A 19,791-nucleotide genomic window follows, 5' to 3' on the forward strand; every position below is an offset into this window, starting at 1 on the left:
TGACAGCCGCAGCCCGTCTAGGCGGCACTCTAGTTGTCCTGAATGTCACACACGTGTCTTCCTGTCTCAGATCAAAGAAAAGTTGCTGCAGTTGACGGACAAGAGGAAAGATATGATTGACAAGTGGGAGGACCGATGGGAGTGGCTTAGGCTGGGTAAGTCTCAGCACGCCGGGTGAGTGTGACGCGCGTTGACACGGCGTGCTCCCAGTCTTGGAGGTGCACCAATTCTCGCGGGACGCGGGCGTGGCCGAGGCGTGGCTGCTGGGCCAGGAGTCGTACTTGTCCAGCCGCGAGATGGGACAGAACGTGGACGAGGTGGAGAAGCTCATCAAGCGCCACGAGGCCTTCGAGAAGTCCGCCGCCACCTGGGAGGAACGCTTTGCGGCGCTGGAGAGGTTGACCACGGTGAGGCCCCTCGCACGCACGCACGCACGCAGACAGGAAGTAGCAAGACGTGATGCCTTTGTGTTCAGATGGAGTTGTTGGAAGTGCGAAGAACGCAAGAAGAGGAAGAGAGGAAGAACCAACCCCCCGCTGAGGCTCCGCCTTCTCAGGACGCCACGCAGCACCGGTGAGTGTCGGACTCGGCGAAGGTGCCGACTGGGCGTTGTCGTCGCTCGCCTTCATGGTGCACTTTGTGTGTCTGCAGAGAGGGGGAGCAGCCGAGTCACAACGGGCTGGCGTCTGAGCAGGACTCTCCCAGGGTTAGTTACCGCTCGCACGCCTACCAGAAATACAGCAACACCCTGCAGGGACGCAGGGACGCCACGCCCTGATTCTCTCTCTCATACACACCTTCACTTCTTATGAACACCTGCACATCCTCATAAGTATTTATAAACACTTCATGCATCCTCATAGGTTCTTATGAGCACCTTCACATCCTCATGCATATTCATAAGCACTCACTGCATCCTCATGCATATTCATAAACACGCACTGCATCCTCATGCATATTCATAAACACTCACTGCATCCGCATGCATATTCATAAACACTCACTGCATCCTCATGCCTATTCATAAACACGCACTGCATCCTCATGCATATTCATAAACATGCACTGCATCCTCATGCATATTCATAAACACGCACTGCATCCTCATGCATATTCATAAACACGCACTGCATCCTCATGCATATTCATAAACACGCACTGCATCCTCATGCATATTCATAAACATGCACTGCATCCTTATGCATATTCATAAACATGCACCGCATCCTCATGCATATTCATAAACACTCACTGCATCCTCATGCATATTCATAAACACTTCATACATCCTCATGCATATTCATAAACACTTCGTACATCCTCACGCGTATTTATAAACACTTCATACACCCTCACGCATATTTATAAACACTTCATACATCCTCATGCATATTTATAAACACTTCATACATCCTCATGCATATCTATAAACACTTCATACATCCTCATGCATATTTATAAACACTTCATACATCTTCATGCATATTCATTAAACACTCACTGCATCCTCATGCATATTCATAAACACTTCGTACATCCTCATGCGTATTTATAAACACTTCATACATCCTCATGCATAGTCATAAACACTTCATAAATCCTCATGCGTATTTATAAACACTTCATACATCCTCATGCATATTTATAAACACTTCATACATCCTCATGCATATCCATAAACACTTCATACATCCTCATGCATATTTATAAACACTTCATACATCTTCATGCATATTCATTAAACACTCACTGCATCCTCATGCATATTCATAAACACTTCGTACATCCTCATGCGTATTTATAAACACTTCATACATCCTCATGCATATTCATAAAACACTTCATACATCCTCATGCGTATTTATAAACACTTCATACATCCTCATGTCTATTTATAAACACTTCATACATCCTCATGTCTATTTATAAACACTTCATACATCCTCATGCATATTTATAAACACTTCATACATCTTCATGCATATTCATTAAACACTCACTGCATCCTCATGCATATTTATAAACACTTCATACATCCTCATGCGTATTTATAAAAACTTCATACATCCTCATGCATATTTATAAACACTTCATACATCCTCATGCAGATTCATAAACACTTAATACATAGTCTTAAACACTTTATACACAATTGTAAACACTTGTTCATCCTCATGCATATTCATAAATGCTTAATACATCCTCATTGATATTCATAAACACTTCATACATGTTTACAAAGACTATAGAGCCTCATTAATATGTATCAGGACTTTGAACATCTTCATACTTACATACTTTAATATGATTGATTTATTACATACATGACTTGATATGATTGATTTATTACATACATGACTTGATATGATTGATTTATTACATACATGACTTGATATGATTGATTTATTACATACATGACTAGATATGATTGATTTATTACATACATGACTTGATATGATTGATTTATTACATACATGACTTGATATGATTGATTTATTACATACATGACTAGATATGATTGATTTATTACATACATGACTTGATATGATTGATGTATTACATAAGAGGGTGCTACACTTGAACTCATCAGGGTTTTTAGCTCTTAATATTATTATGTTATTATGTTATTAGGATATTTGTTAAGACGTGTCTAAAACAAACACACACACACACACACACACACACACACACACACATTCCTCCCCTCATTTTTATTTTCCTTCCTTCCTTCCTTCCTTCCTTCTTACCTCCACCCCGCAGGCCGACCCCCCCATCTTGCTGTCCACTCAGATCTTAATGTCTCTGTTGGTTTATGTCCTCCTCTACAAACTCACTCTGTGGAACATCAACACGTGATACCTTAGCATCTTTAGCATCTTCTACAAACTCACTCTGTGGAACATCAACGCCTTAGCATCTTATACAAACTCACTCTGTGGAACATCAACACCTTAGCATCTTCTACAAACTCACTCTGTGGAACATCAACACCTTAGCATTTTCTACAAACTCACTCTGTGGAACATCAACACGTGACACCTTAGCATCTTCTACAGACTCACTCTGTGGAACATCAACACCTTAGCATCTTCTACAAACTCACTCTGTGGAACATCAACACCTTAGCATCTTCTACAAACTCACTCTTTGGAACATCAACACCTTAGCATCTTCTACAAACTCACTCTTTGGAACATCAACACCTTAGCATCTTCTACAAACTCACTCTGTGGAACATCAACACCTTAGCATCTTCTACTGACTCACTCTTTGGAACATCAACACCTTAGCATCTTCTACAAACTCACTCTTTGGAACATCAACACCATAGCATCTTCTACAAGCTCACTCTTTGGAACATCAACACCTTAGCATCTTCTACACACTCACTCTGTGGAACATCAACACCATAGCATCTTCTACAAACTCACTCTGTGGAACATCAACACCTTAGCATCTTCTACAAACTCACTCTGTGGAACATCAACACCTTAGCATTTTCTACAAACTCACTCTGTGGAACATCAACACGTGACACCTTAGCATCTTCTACAAACTCACTTTGTGGAACATCAACACCTTAGCATCTTCTACAAACTCACTCTTTGGAACATCAACATCTTAGCATCTTTTACAAACTCACTCTTTGGAACATCAACACCTTAGCATCTTTTACAAGCTCACTCTTTGGAACATCAACACCTTAGCATCTTCTACAAACTCACTCTTTGCAACATCAACACCTTAGCATCTTCTACAAGCTCACTCTTTGGAACATCAACATCTTCGCATCTTCTACAACTTCACTCTGTGGAACATCAACACCATAGCATGTTCTACAAACTCACTATGTGAAACATCAACACCTTAGCATCTTTAGCAGAAAATCAATCTTTAATCCTTCTCAGCGCCAATCAAAGACAAAAACATCTTGGCAGGAATTGATCTGAGATGAAATTCCGGTCCATGCTCACGTGATATTGTCGACAAACATTATCGTCTTCATAATTCATGTATTTTATGTCCATGTGTACTTTATTATTGTTTTATTGTTTCAGTGTTCCTTTCTTGTTTGCATGTTCACACCTCACCTCCACCAACTAACAATAAACCTGTCAGTACCACAGTCTCCTGCACATCTGTGTGTGTGTGTGTACGTGTGTGTGTGTATATGTGTGTGTGTGTGTGTGTGTGTACATGTGTGTACGATCGTGTACGTGTGTGTGTGTGTACGTACATGTACATGTGTGTGTGTACGTGTGTTATGTTTCTGTCATTATGATTTTTTAATTGAATTTATCCTACAAAATACATAATGATTATTTGTTTCCTGTCTGCATCAACATGACATCATCATTATTATTATTATTATTATTGTTGTTGTTGTTGTTATCATCATCATCATCCATCGTTTAAGTAAAAAAATCAAGTTGTATCACACTTTTTTCAGTGAGTGTGAATCACGGATCCCCAACAGGGGTGTCCAAAGTACGGCCTTTTAAAACAATGAGTCCAAAATAATAATAAAAAACATTTAAAAAAGTGCTCACAGCTGAAATGTAACGAGAGAAAGTTGCAACGTTGACTCTACCATTTTTTTAAAACGTGGGTAAAAAAATTATGAATTAAAATAAATGTCATGTATTATTGATTATTGGCTCTAATTACTTCAAATTAAATATTCCACTTGAAAATATTTTATATTTATATTTTTATATTGCATATTTTCTGTGTTTGCCTTTAAAAATCAAAGTTTTCTATGACAAAAAAGGCACAAAACTAAAAAAGCATTAAAAAAATCAATTAAAAAAGTATTAAAAGTTATAATTGACAGATTGATCTTAAGTTGATGTAGAGATTTAAGCCTTGAAAGTTAAAGAGAAAGCAAAAGTACTTTTGTGAGTGGGCTCCTGTTCTACAAGTTTGTGGTCTCTCAAATAAAAACACACACACTTGCACACACACACACACAAGTAGTGACCTCATCATGATATGAATATGAATAAAAGTAACGATGAAGGACAATTCAAAGTTGGTCCACTTTGGATGGTTCCACGTTGGTCCACATTAAAGCTCTCAGGTCCCATCAGGATTGACTCCGCCTCCCTCCCTGGTCCGGCCCACCAAGAGTTCGTTACCGTGGTAATAAGCATCGCTTGGCGTGGGCGTGGTGTGTTATCAGTTTCTTCTTGGACAATAACCACACTGCCATCTTTGCAACACAACATTGTTTGACATCTGCTGCTGGCATGGCAGCACTGCATGGACTTCTCTTTGACTCCTCCCACTTTTACTCCTCCTTTTACTGCTTCTTTTACTCTTTCGTTTACTCCTTTTACTGCTTCTCGTTCTCCTTCTTCTACTCCTTCCCTTTCTCCTTCTTTTTTTCCATTTTTTACTCCTTCTTTTACTCCTTTTTCTCTTTCTCTTTTTCCTTCTTTCACTCCCTTTTTACTCCTTTTACTCCCCTTTCTCCTTCTTTTTCTCCTCTTACTCCTCCTTTTTACTCTTGCTTTTTTCTCCTTCTTTTACTCTTCTTTTACCCCTTTCTCCTGTTTTTACTCCTTCTTTTACTCCTCCTTTTACTCCTTTTACTGCTTCTCTTTCTCCTTCTTTTACTAATTTTTATCCTCCTTTTCTTTCTTTTAGTCCTCCTTTTACTCCTTATCTTTCTCCTTCTTTTACTCATTTTTTACTCCTTCTTTCACTCCTTTTTCTCTTTCTCTTTTTCCTTCTTTTACTCCTTTTGCTCCTTTTACTCCCTTTTCTCTTTCTTTTACTCCTTTTTCTCCTTTTGCTCCTATTACTCCTCCTTTTTACTCTTACTTTTTTCTCCTCCTTTTACTCTTACTTTACTCCTTTCTCCTGTTTTTACTCCTTTTACTGCTTCTCTTTCTACTTATTTTACTAATTTTTCTCCTCCTTTTCTTTCTTTTAGTCCTCCTTTTACTCCTTATCTTTCTCCTTCTTTCACTCATTTTGTACTCCTTCTTTCACTCCTTTTTCTCTTTCTCTTTTTCCTTCTTTTACTCCTTTTACTCCCTTTTCTCTTTCCTTTACTCCTTTTTCTCCTTTTGCTCCTTCTATTACTCCTCCTTTTTCTCCCGCTTTTACTCCTCGTACATTTTTCTCCTTCTTTTACTCTTCCTTTACTCCTCTTTCTCTTGTTTTTGCTCCTTCTTGTACTCATTATTTTTGTCCTCCTTTTACTCTTACTCCTTTTTATTCATTCTTTTTCTCCTCCGACTTTTTCTTTTACTCCTTTTGTACTCCTTTTACTCCGTCTTTTTTTCCTTATTTTACTCCTTCTTTTTCTCCTTCATTTACGCCACCATTTTTTCCTTCTTTTACTCTTCTTTCCCTCTTCCTTCCCCTTCTTTTACTCCTCCTTTTCTCCTTCTTGTACTCCTTCTTTTACTCCTCGTTTTTCTCCTTTTACTCCTCCTTTTGTTTATTTATGTATCCTTCTTTTCCCCCTCCTCCTTCTTTTCCTCCTCCTTCCCCTTCTTTTCCACCTCCCTTTTCTACTTTTTTCTTTTTCTCCTTTGACTTATTTTTCTCTCTTTTCTTCTTTTTCTTTTACTCCTTCCACTTCTTCTTTCACTGATTTTACTTCTTCCTTTTCTCCCCTTTCTCTTTCTGTTTTTTCCTTGTCTCCTTCTTTTACTTCTCCTCCTGTTCCATTCCTCTCCTCCTCCTGTTCCATTCCTCTCCTCCTCCTGTTCCATTCCTCTCCTCGTTCTCCTCCTCCTGTTCCATTCCTCTCCTCGTTCTCCTCCTCCTGTTCCATTCCTCTCCTCGTTCTCCTCCTCCTGTTCCATCCCTCTCCTCCTCCTGCCCACTATGTCCGTCTCTCCTGTGCTGGTTGTGTGGGCGTCATGAGGAGCGTGGCAGAAGGATGTCTTCTGAGAAGTTTCAGGGTGTGGGACGGGAAACGTCACCTTTCTAGAAGGTTCCACGCCTCCAGCTTTGCGCATCTTGGTGTTGATGTTTGCCGGCGTTTCCACGACAACGCTTCTGCGCTCTGCATGCCGCTGCCCTCAGTGACCCTAAAAGTGACCGGCGGCCTGTGACTCCGCCCACCCGCGTCTGACTCCGCTGTCTTTCCAGGACGGCGAAGGCGGCGACGTGGTGAACGGCGTGTCGGAGCCCAGCCCCACGGGTTCCCCCGGGGCGTCTCGCGGGGGCAAGGCCAGCCTGGCGGCGACCCTGCCGGCCAAGAGTCAGCAAGAGGGGCCGGCGTCGCAGCTGGAGGGCTTCCTGCACCGCAAGCACGAGTGGGAGGGGCATAACAAGAAGGCGTCTAGCAGGTAAGGCTGCTAGACATCTTGTATATATGTATGTACATACGTATGTGTATAATGTACATATGTATGTAACGTGTGGCAGGTCGTGGCATCACGTCTACTGCGTGATCAACCAGCGAGAGATGGGCTTCTACAAGGACCAGAAGAGCGCCAGTCAGGGCGTGCCGTACCACAGCGAGATCCCCGTCAGCCTCCAGGACGCCGTCTGCGAGGTGGCGCTTGGCTACAAGAAGAAGAAACACGTCTTCAAACTCAAGTCAGTCGCACACGCCAAAGAATGAATGCATGAATGAGAAGGAACGCATGTGGATACATGTGTGAGAATGCATGAGTGAATGACAGCATGAGAATAAGTGCATGTTTCAGAATGAATGCATGCACCAGCTTTAATAAACACAGGAGAATGAATGCGTGCGGATGAATGCATGGACAAGCTTTAAGAATAAATGCATGTGAATAAATGAAGAGTATGAATGAATGGTAGCATGAGAATGAGTGCATGTATCAGAATCAATGCGTGAATGAAATAATGCATGACAATGAATGCATGAACGAAATAAACTCATGAGAATGAATGCATGCGGATAAATGTATGAATGAATGATAGCATAAGAACGAATGCATGCATGAATGAAAGAGTGCATGGACAAGCTTTAAGAAACATGAGAATGAATACATGTGAATAAATGAAGACAATTAATGAATGATAGCATGAGAATGAGCGCATGTATCAGAATCAATGCATGAATTAAATAATGCATGAGAATGAATGCATGGATGAAATAAACACATGAGAATGAATGCATGCGGATAAATGTATGCGAATGAATGCATGATAGCATGAGAATGAATGCATGAATGAAAGAGTGCATGCACAAGCTTTAAGAAGCACATGAGAATGAATGCATGCGAATAAATGTAAGAGAATGAATGATGGCATGAGAATGACAGCATGTATCAGACTCAGTGAATGAATTAAATAATGCAAGAGAATGAATGCACAAAAATGAACACAGAATGAATGGTTGTATGAGAATAAATAGATCAACATACGAGAATGAATGCATGAGAATTAAGGAATTAGAATGAATGCATGAAAATGAATAAATGAACATCTCCGAATTATTGCATGTGAATGAATGTATGGCAATGAATCTGAGAAATACTAGATGAACACGTGAGAAGGAATGCATGAGACAGATTACATGAAAATAAATGTATGATAATGAATGTATGATCAATAATGAACACTTGAGAATGATTGCATGAGAATGAATAAACGAATGTGTGAAAATTAATTAATTAATGTATGAGAATGAGTGCAGGATAATTAAAGAATGTATGAGAATGAATGCAGTAAAAGTAAATGTATGAGCATGAATGCATGAGATCAAATTAATGTATCGGATTGAATGAATGTATGAGAATGGAAAAATAAACGTATAAGGAGGAATACAAGAGGATGAATAATTGAATGAGTAAATGCACATTTATGAAGGAATGCATGAGAATGAATAAATGCAAATAAATGAATTATTGAGATTGAATAAATGTATGAGAATGAATAAATGAACGTATAGAAAAGAATGAATGACAACAAATAAGTGACTGTATGGAAATAAATGCATGAGAAAAAATTAATGCTTGAGATTGAATGAATATATGAGAATGAATAAATGAACGTATGGAAAAAATGAATGATAATGTAAAAGTGAATGTATGGAAATGAATGCATGAGAATGAATAAATGTATGAGAATGAATGTATGAATGAACATCTGAGAATGAATGTACAAGAATCAACAATTGAACATCTGAGAATTAATGCATGAGAATGAATAAATGGACATATGAGAATAAAAGTATGAGAATGAATATGTGAACATATGAGAATGAATGTATGAGAATGACTAAATAAAAGTGAGAATCAAAAAATTAACGTCTGAAAATGAATGCACGAGAATGAATTAATGAACATATGAGGATAAAAGTATGAGAATGAATAAATGAACATAGGAGAATGAATAAATGAACACATGAAAATACAATTATTAGAATGGATATGTGAACGTATGAGAATGAATAAATTAACATATGAGAATGAATATGTGAACATATGAGAATGAATAAGTGAATATATGAGAATGAACGAATAAGAATAAATAAGTGAACATATGAGAATGGACGAATGAGAGTGTACAGAGTGAATGTATGAGAATGAGTAAATGAAAATATGAGAATTAATATATAAGAATTAATAAGTGAACATATGAGAATGTATGAGAATGAGTAAATAAACATATGAGAATGAATGAATGAATGCAGGGGTCATGAGGTGTTTGTTGTCCACAGAATCACTGACGGTAACGAGTATCTCTTCCAAGCCAAAGATGACGTAAGTGACGTTCACCTTATGTCTCATGTCCATCATTAACAAACATCTGTGGCCAGAAATGTGTCCCCTGAAAACTTGTCCGACCGCAACTCCAACAATAACAAAAGTTCCGGGGGTGAATGATGTAGACTCAGTAACAAATAGAATAGGATGTAAGGAAAATGTGTTGGAATGTGTAGTCTCTCTTCTCAAAGGACGCTCGCATGCCTGTTTCCATGGCAACGTGACGACACTGACATGAACTATTGACGTGTTCCTGTCAATCTTGGACTCATCTCAAGACCACCAACTAGTGGCCTGGCAGCAACATTACACGCACAGAAGGTTCTAGTTGGGCACAGAACAGAGTTCTAGATAAACACAGAATGTATTAGGTGAGCAGAAAACATCCTCCTTCTAGATAAACAGAGAATGTTCTAGACAAACAGAACATTCTAGGTGAGCAGAGAAGGTTCTAGTTGGGCACAGAACAATCTTGTTCTAGATAAAAGGACATTCTAGGTGAGCAGAAAACATGCTCGTTCTAGATAAACATAGCATTCTAGTTGAACAGAGAATGTTCTAGACAGACAGAACGTTCTAGGCGAGCAGAGAAGGTTCTAGAGAAACCAGATGTTTTAGATAAACATAATGTTCTAGGTGAGCAGAGAAGGTCCTAGATAAACATAACGATCTAGGTGAGCAGAAAAAATTCTAGAGAAATGGAACGTTCTAGATGAGCAGAGAATGTTGTAGATAAACATAATGTACTAGGTAAGCAGAGAAGGTTCTAGATGAGAAGAGAAGGTTCAAGTTAAAAAAAAATGTACTAAGTGAGCAGAGAAGGTTCTCTGTGAGCAGAGAAGGTTCTAAGTGAGCAGAAAAGGTTCTAGATAAACAATGTCTAGGTGAGCACAGAAGGTTCAAGATAAACAATGTTTTAAGTGAACATAGAAGGTTCTCGGTTGAGCAGAGAAGGTACTAGATAAACAATGTTCGAAGTAAGCAGAGAAGGTTCTAGATAAACATAATGTCTAGGTGAGCAGAGAAGGTCCTAGATAAACAATGTTCTAAGTGAGCAGAGAAGGTTCTAGATAAACATAGTGTCTAGGTGAGCAGAGAAGGTCCTAGATAAACAATGTTCTAAGTGAGCAGAGAAGGCGCTAGGTGAGCAGAGAAGGTTCTATGTGAGCAGAGAAGGTTTTAAGTGAGCAGAGAAGATTCTAGGTGAGCAGAGAAGGTTCTAGGTGAGCAGAGAACATTCAAGACAAACAATGTTCTAAGTGAGCAGAGAAAGTTCTCGGTGAGCAGAGAAGGTTCTAGATAAACATAATGTCTAGGTGAGCAGAGAAGGTTCTAGATAAACAATGTTCTAAGTAAGCAGAGGAGGTTCTAGATAAACAATGTTCTAAGTGAGCAGAGAAGGTTCTAAGTGAGCAGAGAAGGTTTTAAGTGAGCAGGGAAGGTTCTACGTGAGCAGGGAAGGTTCTAGGTGAGCAGAGAACATTCAAGACAAACAATGTTCTAAGTGAGCAGAGAAAGTTCTCGGTGAGCAGGGAAGGTTCTAGGTGAGCAGAGAAGGCGCTAAGTGAGCAGAGTAGGTGCTAGGTGAGCAGGGAAGGTTCTAAGTGAGCAGAAAAGGTTCTCGGTGAGCAGGGAATGTTCTAAGTGAGCAGAGTAGGTTCTAAGTGAGCAGAGTAGGTTCTAAGTGAGCAGAGAAGGTTCTAGGTGAGCAGAGAAGGTTCTAGGTGAGCAGAGAACATTCAAGACAAACAATGTTCTAAGTGAGCAGAGAAAGTTCTCGGTGAGCAGAGAAGGTTCTAGATAAACATAATGTCTAGGTGAGCAGAGAAGGTTCTAGATAAACAATGTTCTAAGTGAGCAGAGAAGGTTCTAAGTGAGCAGAGAAGGTTTTAAGTGAGCAGGGAAGGTTCTACGTGAGCAGGGAAGGTTCTAGGTGAGCAGAGAAGGCGCTAAGTGAGCAGAGTAGGTGCTAGGTGAGCAGGGAAGGTTCTAAGTGAGCAGAAAAGGTTCTCGGTGAGCAGGGAATGTTCTAAGTGAGCAGAGTAGGCTCTAAGTGAGCAGAGTAGGTTCTAAGTGAGCAGAATAGGTTCTAAGTGAGCAGAGAAGGTTCTAAGTGAGCAGAGAAGGTTCTAGGTGAACAGAGAAGGTGCTAGGTGAGCAGAGAACATTCAAGACAAACAATGTTCTAAGTGAGCAGAGAAAGTTCTCCGTGAGCAGAGAAGGTTCTAGATAAACATAATGTCTAGGTGAGCAGAGAAGGTTCTAGATAAACAATGTTCTAAGTAAGCAGAGGAGGTTCTAGATAAGCAATGTTCTAAGTGAGCAGAGAAGGTTCTAAGTGAGCAGGGAAGGTTCTACGTGAGCAGGGAAGGTTCTAGGTGAGCAGAGAAGGCGCTAAGTGAGCAGAGTAGGTGCTAGGTGAGCAGGGAAGGTTCTAAGTGAGCAGAAAAGGTTCTCGGTGAGCAGGGAAGGTTCTAAGTGAGCAGAGTAGGTTCTAAGTCAGCAGAATAGGTTTTAAGTTAGCAGAGAAGGTTCTAAGTGAGCAGAGAAGGTTCTATGTGAGGATGTCCTCCATGACGCTTGTGTGCTGGTCCTGCAGGAGGAAATGAACTCGTGGATCTCCATCATCTCGGCGGCCATCTTGGGCGAGAAGACGGAGGTGACGCCCAGCAGCCATAGCACGCCGGCGCCCGCCGCACGCGCTCAGACGCTGCCGGCCTCGGTCACCACAGCGACCGCGGCGCCGCCGGCCGAGTCGAGCCCCGGCAAGCGAGAGAAAGACAAAGAGAAACGCTTCAGTTTGTTCAGCAAGAAGAAATAAACGCTCCTCCTTACTTCCTCTCCTACTTCCTGTCCTCCCTCCTGTCCTACTTCCTGTCCTCCTCCTCCTCCCTTGGTGCTGATTGGCTACGTCCCTCGTCATGACCACATGTTGCATGAGGGCTGTTACCATAGCAACTAAACACTTCACTCCATTAAAGTTCAATAATAGTCACTTTACAACCTGCAACTATCTGGACGCTTTCCTAGTCCCCCTTAGTCCATCCTGGTCCCTCCCAGTCTTTCCTAGTCCCCCTTAGTCCATCCTGGTCCCTCCCAGTCTTTCCTAGTCCCCCTTAGTCCATCCTGGTCCCTTATAGTCTTTCCTAGTCCCCCTTTCTCCATCCTGGACCCTTATAGTCTTTCCTAGTCCCCCTTTGTCCATCCTGGTCCCTTCGAGTCTTTCCTAGTGCCCCTACTTGTCCCTCCTAATCCCTCCCAGTCCATCCTTGTCCCTCCCAGTCTTTCCTGGTCCCTCCTAATCCACCCTGGTCCCTCCCAGTCTACCCTGGTTCCTCCCAGTCTTTCCTGGTCCCTCCCAGTCCACCCTGGTCCCTCCCAGTCCCTCTTGGTCCCTCCATTTCCCTCCCAGTCTTTCCTGGTCCCTCCCAGTCTTTCCTGGTCTCTCCTAGTCCCTCCCAGTCTTTCCTGGTCCCAGCATGCCAGCTCAAGCCATAGGTCTCCACTCTGTGCCTAGTGACCGCCCAGTCCGGCTCAGAGGTCCAGTCCCGGTGTAGACCAGGTCCAGTCTGGCGTGCACGTTGAAGGCTCTCCTCTCTTAGCGTCTCTTAGAGTCGTGGTTTTTCCCGCCTTTCCTTTTCCCCGCCTCTTCCTCGGCTTCTGGTCCAACGCTGCCTTCGGATTGGTCGCCCCCCCCCCCCTTCCTCTTGGAGGAAGTCGACGCCTACTTCCTGTTTGGCGGCGCTAGGGGGCGACGGCGAGCTGAGAGGCGTATGTAAAGTTGTGTATAAGAAATAATCTCACGTGTTCTTAGTGCTACTAACTGCTTGGTGGAGACAAGATGTCTTCCAAATGTACGCCGGCCTCTTTTCTTCTCGTCACTCACGCGCTAGAAGGTCCTAGAACACTAGCGCGGCGCTCGCTTGCTCGTGGGTTGCTTTTGTAGCTTGGTGTGTTCGTCCACAGGTGACCACGCCCAGCTCCTCTGCATGGAAACTCAACAGCCAATGAGAGCGAGCCTTTGTTTGGGCGCGTTTGTTTTCCACACCTCCACCACGTTCTCCTTTTTTCTTTCTTTTTTTTTTCTTTTTTCTTTTTCTCTCCGACGTTTTTGCAAAGCGTAGTGCGCTCGCTCACTGTTACCATAGTAACCACACAATCAATAAAGCCACGACGGGGGCGGGGGCGGGTGGGTGTGACGGGGACGCGAGGGTCACTGCTGATTGGACGTGCACCTGTAGACTCCTCCCCCTTCCTCCTCCCCCCTCCCCCCTCCCCTCTGTCTGTTACATTTGTGCAAAAAAAAGCCATTAAAATGCTTTTAAAACAATCCTGACCTCATTTTGTGTTTGTTTTGAGCATGTGATGATGTCACTTCCTGTGCTTGACTGCAGTACTTCCTGTCTGGGCCGGCACCCTCAAGACATTGCTGAACGTATTGTCGTTTTTGAAATGCAAATATTTATTCCAATATGACTAGAGATGACCGATAATATCGGCAGGCCGATATTATTGGTAATATCGGAAATTATCGGTATTGTTTTTTTTATTATCCATATCGTTTTTTTTCTTTCTATTAAATCAACATAAAAAACACAAAATACACTTACAATTAGTGCACCAACCCAATAAACCTCCCTCCCCCATTCACACTCATTCACACAAAAGGGTTGTTTCTTTCTGTTATTAATATTCTGGTTCCTACATTATATATCAATACAGTCTACAAGGGATACAGTCCGTAAGCACACATGATTGTGCGTGCTGCTGGTCCACTAATAGTACTAACCTTTAACAGTTAATTTTACTCATTTTCATTAATTACTAGTTTATATGTAACTGTTTTTATATTGTTTTATTTTCTTTTTTATTCAAGAAAATGTTTTTAATTTATTTATCAATCAATCAATCAATGTTTATTTATATAGCCCTAAATCACAAGTGTCTCAAAGGGCTGTACAAGCCACAACGACATCCTCGGTACAGAGCCCACATACGGGCAAGGAAAACTCACCCCAGTATTTATCTTATTTTATTTAAAAAGGACCTTATCTTCACCATACCTGGTTGTCCAAATTAGGCATAATAATGTGTTAATTCCACGACTGTATATATCGGTATCGGTTGATATCAGTATCGGTAATTAAGAGTTGGACAATATCGGATATCGGCAAAAAGCCTTTATCGGACATCCCTAAATATGACCAATACATTAGCCACTAATAAAAAAATATTACAATGTTTTAAAAAAAAATGCAATGGTGAATGAAGGATTCAAAGCCAGACGATTTTTAGTACGTTTTTTTTTTTAACTTTACTGTAGATTTGTTTCATATATACATTAAATGACGTCATATTAACGTTTCCTTGCTGGGATTTGTAGTTTTTTTCCTCGTTATTTGTTTGTCGTGACGTCTGTTCACTGTTGAGTACAAACGAGTAATTAATACTACAAGTCCCACAATGCTTTGCAGGTATATTTGGTAGGCGAGAAATCAGGCCCATTTGCACAGGAAGTGTTACTTTTCAGCCTTCAAAATAATACCTTTAATTTCTTAAATCGTGGGCGAGACAGGATAATCTACAGCTTTTCTGGAGTCAATAATGTCTTAAAAGCAGAAATGAATAACATTATAAAATGTTATAGTATCTTAGTGCCTGAAATGAATGAAAGCAATGTCACTACGAGTACAGAAGCTTTTATTGTGAAACTACACAGCGCACCCGCCCTATAGTGTTTCCTGGATGCGAGTGAGCCCAAACATCAGTGATGAGAGGCGGCGGTCAATGGTCATCTGTCACATATTATTATTAATATCGCATATTATAATTATCTGTCAATCATTTCCAGGAGGACGCTCTTCTCCTCCTCGTCTCCTTCTTGCGTGTCATCTTCCTCCCGAGTGCTTTGATGCTTCCGTGTCTCCTCCGGACGCACAAATCTGAAGCTGGACGGGGATTAAAAACGTCTGTGTTCCTCTTTAGCGCCGGAATATGAGGATTGAATAATCGATTATAATCGATCCACGGTCGATGACTTGTTCTTCCCGCAGAGGTGATGGCGGTGGGAGTGAGGGGGAGGATGGAGAGGAGGCGGGCTGCTGGCCAGGATTGAGTCGGATTGTAAATCTTCCATCGGGAGAAGAAAGAGAAGAATTCAACCGTCAAAAGTTCTTCTCGCTGTCTCAGACTTGCTGGGACGTCATGGAGGACATCTAGACTGCACGTAAGAAGACTTCATCTTCTCTTTTGGCTACTGAAGAAGATCATAGCAATAATGGAAGTACATGATCATGCATGCTGACAGGTAGACCATGTAACGTAGAGCAAGTTACATAAGTAACCTAAATATAGGATGTGACATAACACGTATAACAAATATAAAATTGACACGGTAACATATGTAATGTAACAAAACAAATATAGAATATAACAACAAATGTTGTATAAAACGTCAATATAGAATGTAACAACAAATGAGAACATAACATAAAGCAAAATAATATAACATAGTTACGTAAGAAATATAAAATGTAACAGTAACATAAAGAGTGTAACACTGTCACGTAACAAATATAGTGTAACCTAAAAAATATAGAATGTAACACGGTAACATGACAAATATAGAACGTAGCATACAAATATGGAATGTAACACTGCAACGTAACAAATGTAGAGTGTAACGCAGTAACGTGACAAATATAGTATGTAACACAGTAACATAACGCACAAATGTAGACTGTAACACCGTAACGTGACAAGAGTGTAACAAATACAGAATGTAACACAGTAACATAACAAATATAGAGCGTAACAAACATAGCATCTAACAAAGTAGCGTAACACAATAGAGCGTAACAATATAAAATGTAACACAGTAACGTAACAAATATAGAATGTAACACATCGATGTAACAAATATAGAGCGTAACAAATGTAGAATGTAACACAGTAAAGTAACAAATATAGAGCATAACAAATATAGAATGTAACAAATTATTGTAACAAATATAAAATGTAACACAGTAACAACAAATGTAGAGCATAAAAATATAGAGGGTGACAAACATAAAATGTAACACAGTAACGTAACACCTATAGCGCATAACAAATATAGAGTGTAACAAATATAGAATGTAACACAGTAACATAACAAATATAGAGCATAACAAATAGAAAATGTAACACGGTCACGTAAAAAAATATAAAGCATACAAATATACAATGTAACAAATCAACGTAACAAATATAGAGCATGACAAATATAAAACAACACAGTAACGTAACAAATATAGACCGTAACAAATAAAAAATGTAACACAGTAGCATAACACAAAAAAATGTAACACAGTAACAACAAATGTAGAAAGTAACAAATATAGAATGTAACACAGTAACGTAACAAATATAGAGTGTAACAATATAAAATGTAACACAGTAACGTAACATATAGAGTGTAACAATATAAAATGTAACACAGTAACATAACAAATATAGAGCGTAACCAATATAGAATGTAACACAGTAACATAACAAATATAGAGCGTAACAAATATAGAATGTAAGACAGTAATATAACAAATATAGAGCGCAACAAATATAGAATGTAACACGGTAACATAACAAATATAGAGCGTAACAAATATAGAATGTAACACAGTAACACAACGAATATATACCATAACAAATAAAAAATGTAACACAGTAACATAACAAATATAGAGCATAACAAATAAAAAATGTAACACAGTAACATAACAAATATAGAGTATAACACATAAAGTAACACAGTAACATAACAAATATAGATTATAAGAAATAAAAAACGTAACACAGTAACATAACAAATGTAAAGTGTAAAAATATAAAATGTAACACAGTAACAGATCAAATATAGAGCGTAACAAATATACAATGTAACACATTAACATAACAAATATAGAATATAACACAGTAACATAACAAATGTAGAGTGTAACAAATGTAGAATGTAACACAGTAACGCGACAAATATAGCGTGTAACAAATATAGAATCTAACACAGTAACATAACAAATATAGAGCATAACGAATAAAAAATGTAACACAGTAACATAACAAATATAGAGCGGAACAAATAAAGAATGTAACACAGTAACATAACAAATATAGAGCGTAACAAATAGAGAATGTAACATAACAAATATAGAGCGTAACAAATAGAGAATGTAACACAGTAGCGTAACAAATGTAAATCGTAACATAAAAATATAGAATGTAACTGTAACGTAAGAAATAAAGAGCGTAACAATGTAACATAAGAACAGTTTGACGTTGATACAGCAACATCGTAAAAACGTTACACTGAGCATGAAACTTGTGTTCAGTCACGTAACTTTCACTAAGTAATGTTTTGAACAAGCTAACGTTGTCTCCGACATGACAGTAACGCACAGTGAACATTACGTTACGTAGCCTTTTTCTCTTGTCCGGCGTCCTCAAGTGGACACGCAGCGAATGAGACATCATGTCGGAGCGCAGCGCCCCCGCAGGCCGGCTCAGACTGGAATGGATCTACGGCTACCGAGGACACCAGTGTCGCAACAATGTGTACTACACCGCCGGCAAGGAGGTGGTGTACTTTGTGGCAGGAGTGGGCGTGGTCTACAACACCCGAGAACACTGCCAGAGGTTCTACCTGGGACACAATGATGACATCATCAGGTAAGGACAGCCAATCAGCTTGTCTCACCACACTCTCATGACAGCATCAACTCTCAGGTCTCATTAAATATGTTGTTGTTATTCCTATTTATCAAATATGTCCATCCTCATGTCTCATTGATCAATTATCATGTCACTCCTCATGTCTCATTGATCAATTATCATGTCACTCCTTATGTCTCATTCATCAATTATCATGTCACTCCTCATGTCTCATTCATCAATTATCATGTCACTCCTCATGTCTCATTCATCAATTATCATGTCACTCATGTCTCATTGATCAATTAGCATGTCACTCATGTCTCATTGATCAATTATCATGTCACTCCTCATGTCTCATTCATCAATTATCATGTCACTCCTCATGTCTCATTGATAAATTATCATGTCACTCCTCATGTCTCATTGATCAATTATCATGTCACTCCTCATGTCTCATTGATCAATTATCATGTCACTCCTCATGTCTCATTCATCAATTATCATGTCACTCCTCATGTCTCATTGATCAATTATCATGTCACTCATGTCTCATTGATCAATTATCATGTCACTCCTCATGTCTCATTCATCAATTATCATGTCACTCCTCATGTCTCATTGATCAATTATTATATCACTCCTCATGTCTCATTGATCAATTATCATGTCACTCCTCATGTCTCATTGATCAATTATCATGTCACTCCTTATGTCTCATTGATCAATTATCATGTCACTCCTCATGTCTCATTCATCAATTATCATGTCACTCCTCATGTCTCATTTATCAATTATCATGTCACTCATGTCTCATTGATCAATTAGCATGTCACTCATGTCTCATTGATCAATTATCATGTCACTCCTCATGTCTCATTCATCAATTATCATGTCACTCCTCATGTCTCATTGATCAATTATCATGTCACTCCTCATGTCTCATTGATCAATTATCATGTCCCTCCTCATGTCTCATTCATCAATTATCATGTCACTCCTCATGTCTCATTGATCAATTATCATGTCACTCATGTCTCATTGATCAATTATCATGTCACTCCTCATGTCTCATTCATCAATTATCATGTCACTCCTCATGTCTCATTGATCAATTATTATGTCACTCCTCATGTCTCATTCATCAATTATCATGTCACTCCTCGTGTCTCACTGATCAATTATCATGTCACTCCTCATGTCTCATTGATCATTTATCATGTCACTCCTCATGTCGCATTCATCAATTATGTCACTCCTCATGTCTCATTCGTCAATTATCATGTCACTCCTGGTGTCTCACTGATCAATTATCATGTCACTCCTCATGTCTCATTGATCATTTCACATGTCACTCCTCATGTCTCATTCATCAATTATGTCACTCCTCATGTCTTATTCG

At 39.8% G+C, this 19,791-nt stretch overlaps 2 protein-coding genes across 7 annotated transcripts in view; both read left to right on the forward strand.

Annotated features, from left to right (window-relative positions):
• LOC133657755 (spectrin beta chain, non-erythrocytic 1-like) overlaps nt 1-14,010 on the forward strand; it is a 126,143-nt gene extending 112,133 nt beyond the window's left edge. For all 3 annotated transcript variants that reach the window (XM_062059428.1, XM_062059430.1, XM_062059429.1), the window contains 8 exons: nt 71-155; nt 211-407; nt 476-573; nt 652-706; nt 7,111-7,310; nt 7,390-7,563; nt 9,659-9,701; nt 12,304-14,010. In XM_062059428.1, the coding sequence (XP_061915412.1) occupies nt 71-155; nt 211-407; nt 476-573; nt 652-706; nt 7,111-7,310; nt 7,390-7,563; nt 9,659-9,701; nt 12,304-12,525 (1,074 nt within the window). In that variant the 3' untranslated portion in view covers nt 12,526-14,010. The remainder of the gene's footprint in view (nt 1-70; nt 156-210; nt 408-475; nt 574-651; nt 707-7,110; nt 7,311-7,389; nt 7,564-9,658; nt 9,702-12,303) is intronic.
• Nucleotides 14,011-15,460: 1,450 nt separating this feature from the next.
• LOC133657756 (echinoderm microtubule-associated protein-like 6) overlaps nt 15,461-19,791 on the forward strand; it is a 50,520-nt gene continuing 46,189 nt past the window's right edge. For all 4 annotated transcript variants that reach the window (XM_062059431.1, XM_062059432.1, XM_062059433.1 and 1 more), the window contains exons 1-2: nt 15,461-15,930; nt 18,187-18,407. In XM_062059431.1, coding sequence (XP_061915415.1) covers nt 18,211-18,407 — 197 coding nt within the window. In that variant the 5' untranslated portion in view covers nt 15,461-15,930; nt 18,187-18,210. The remainder of the gene's footprint in view (nt 15,931-18,186; nt 18,408-19,791) is intronic.

The sequence above is a fragment of the Entelurus aequoreus genome, linkage group LG09, assembly GCF_033978785.1.
Source record: "Entelurus aequoreus isolate RoL-2023_Sb linkage group LG09, RoL_Eaeq_v1.1, whole genome shotgun sequence".
In the NCBI taxonomy this organism is placed as follows: Eukaryota; Metazoa; Chordata; class Actinopteri; order Syngnathiformes; family Syngnathidae; genus Entelurus; species Entelurus aequoreus.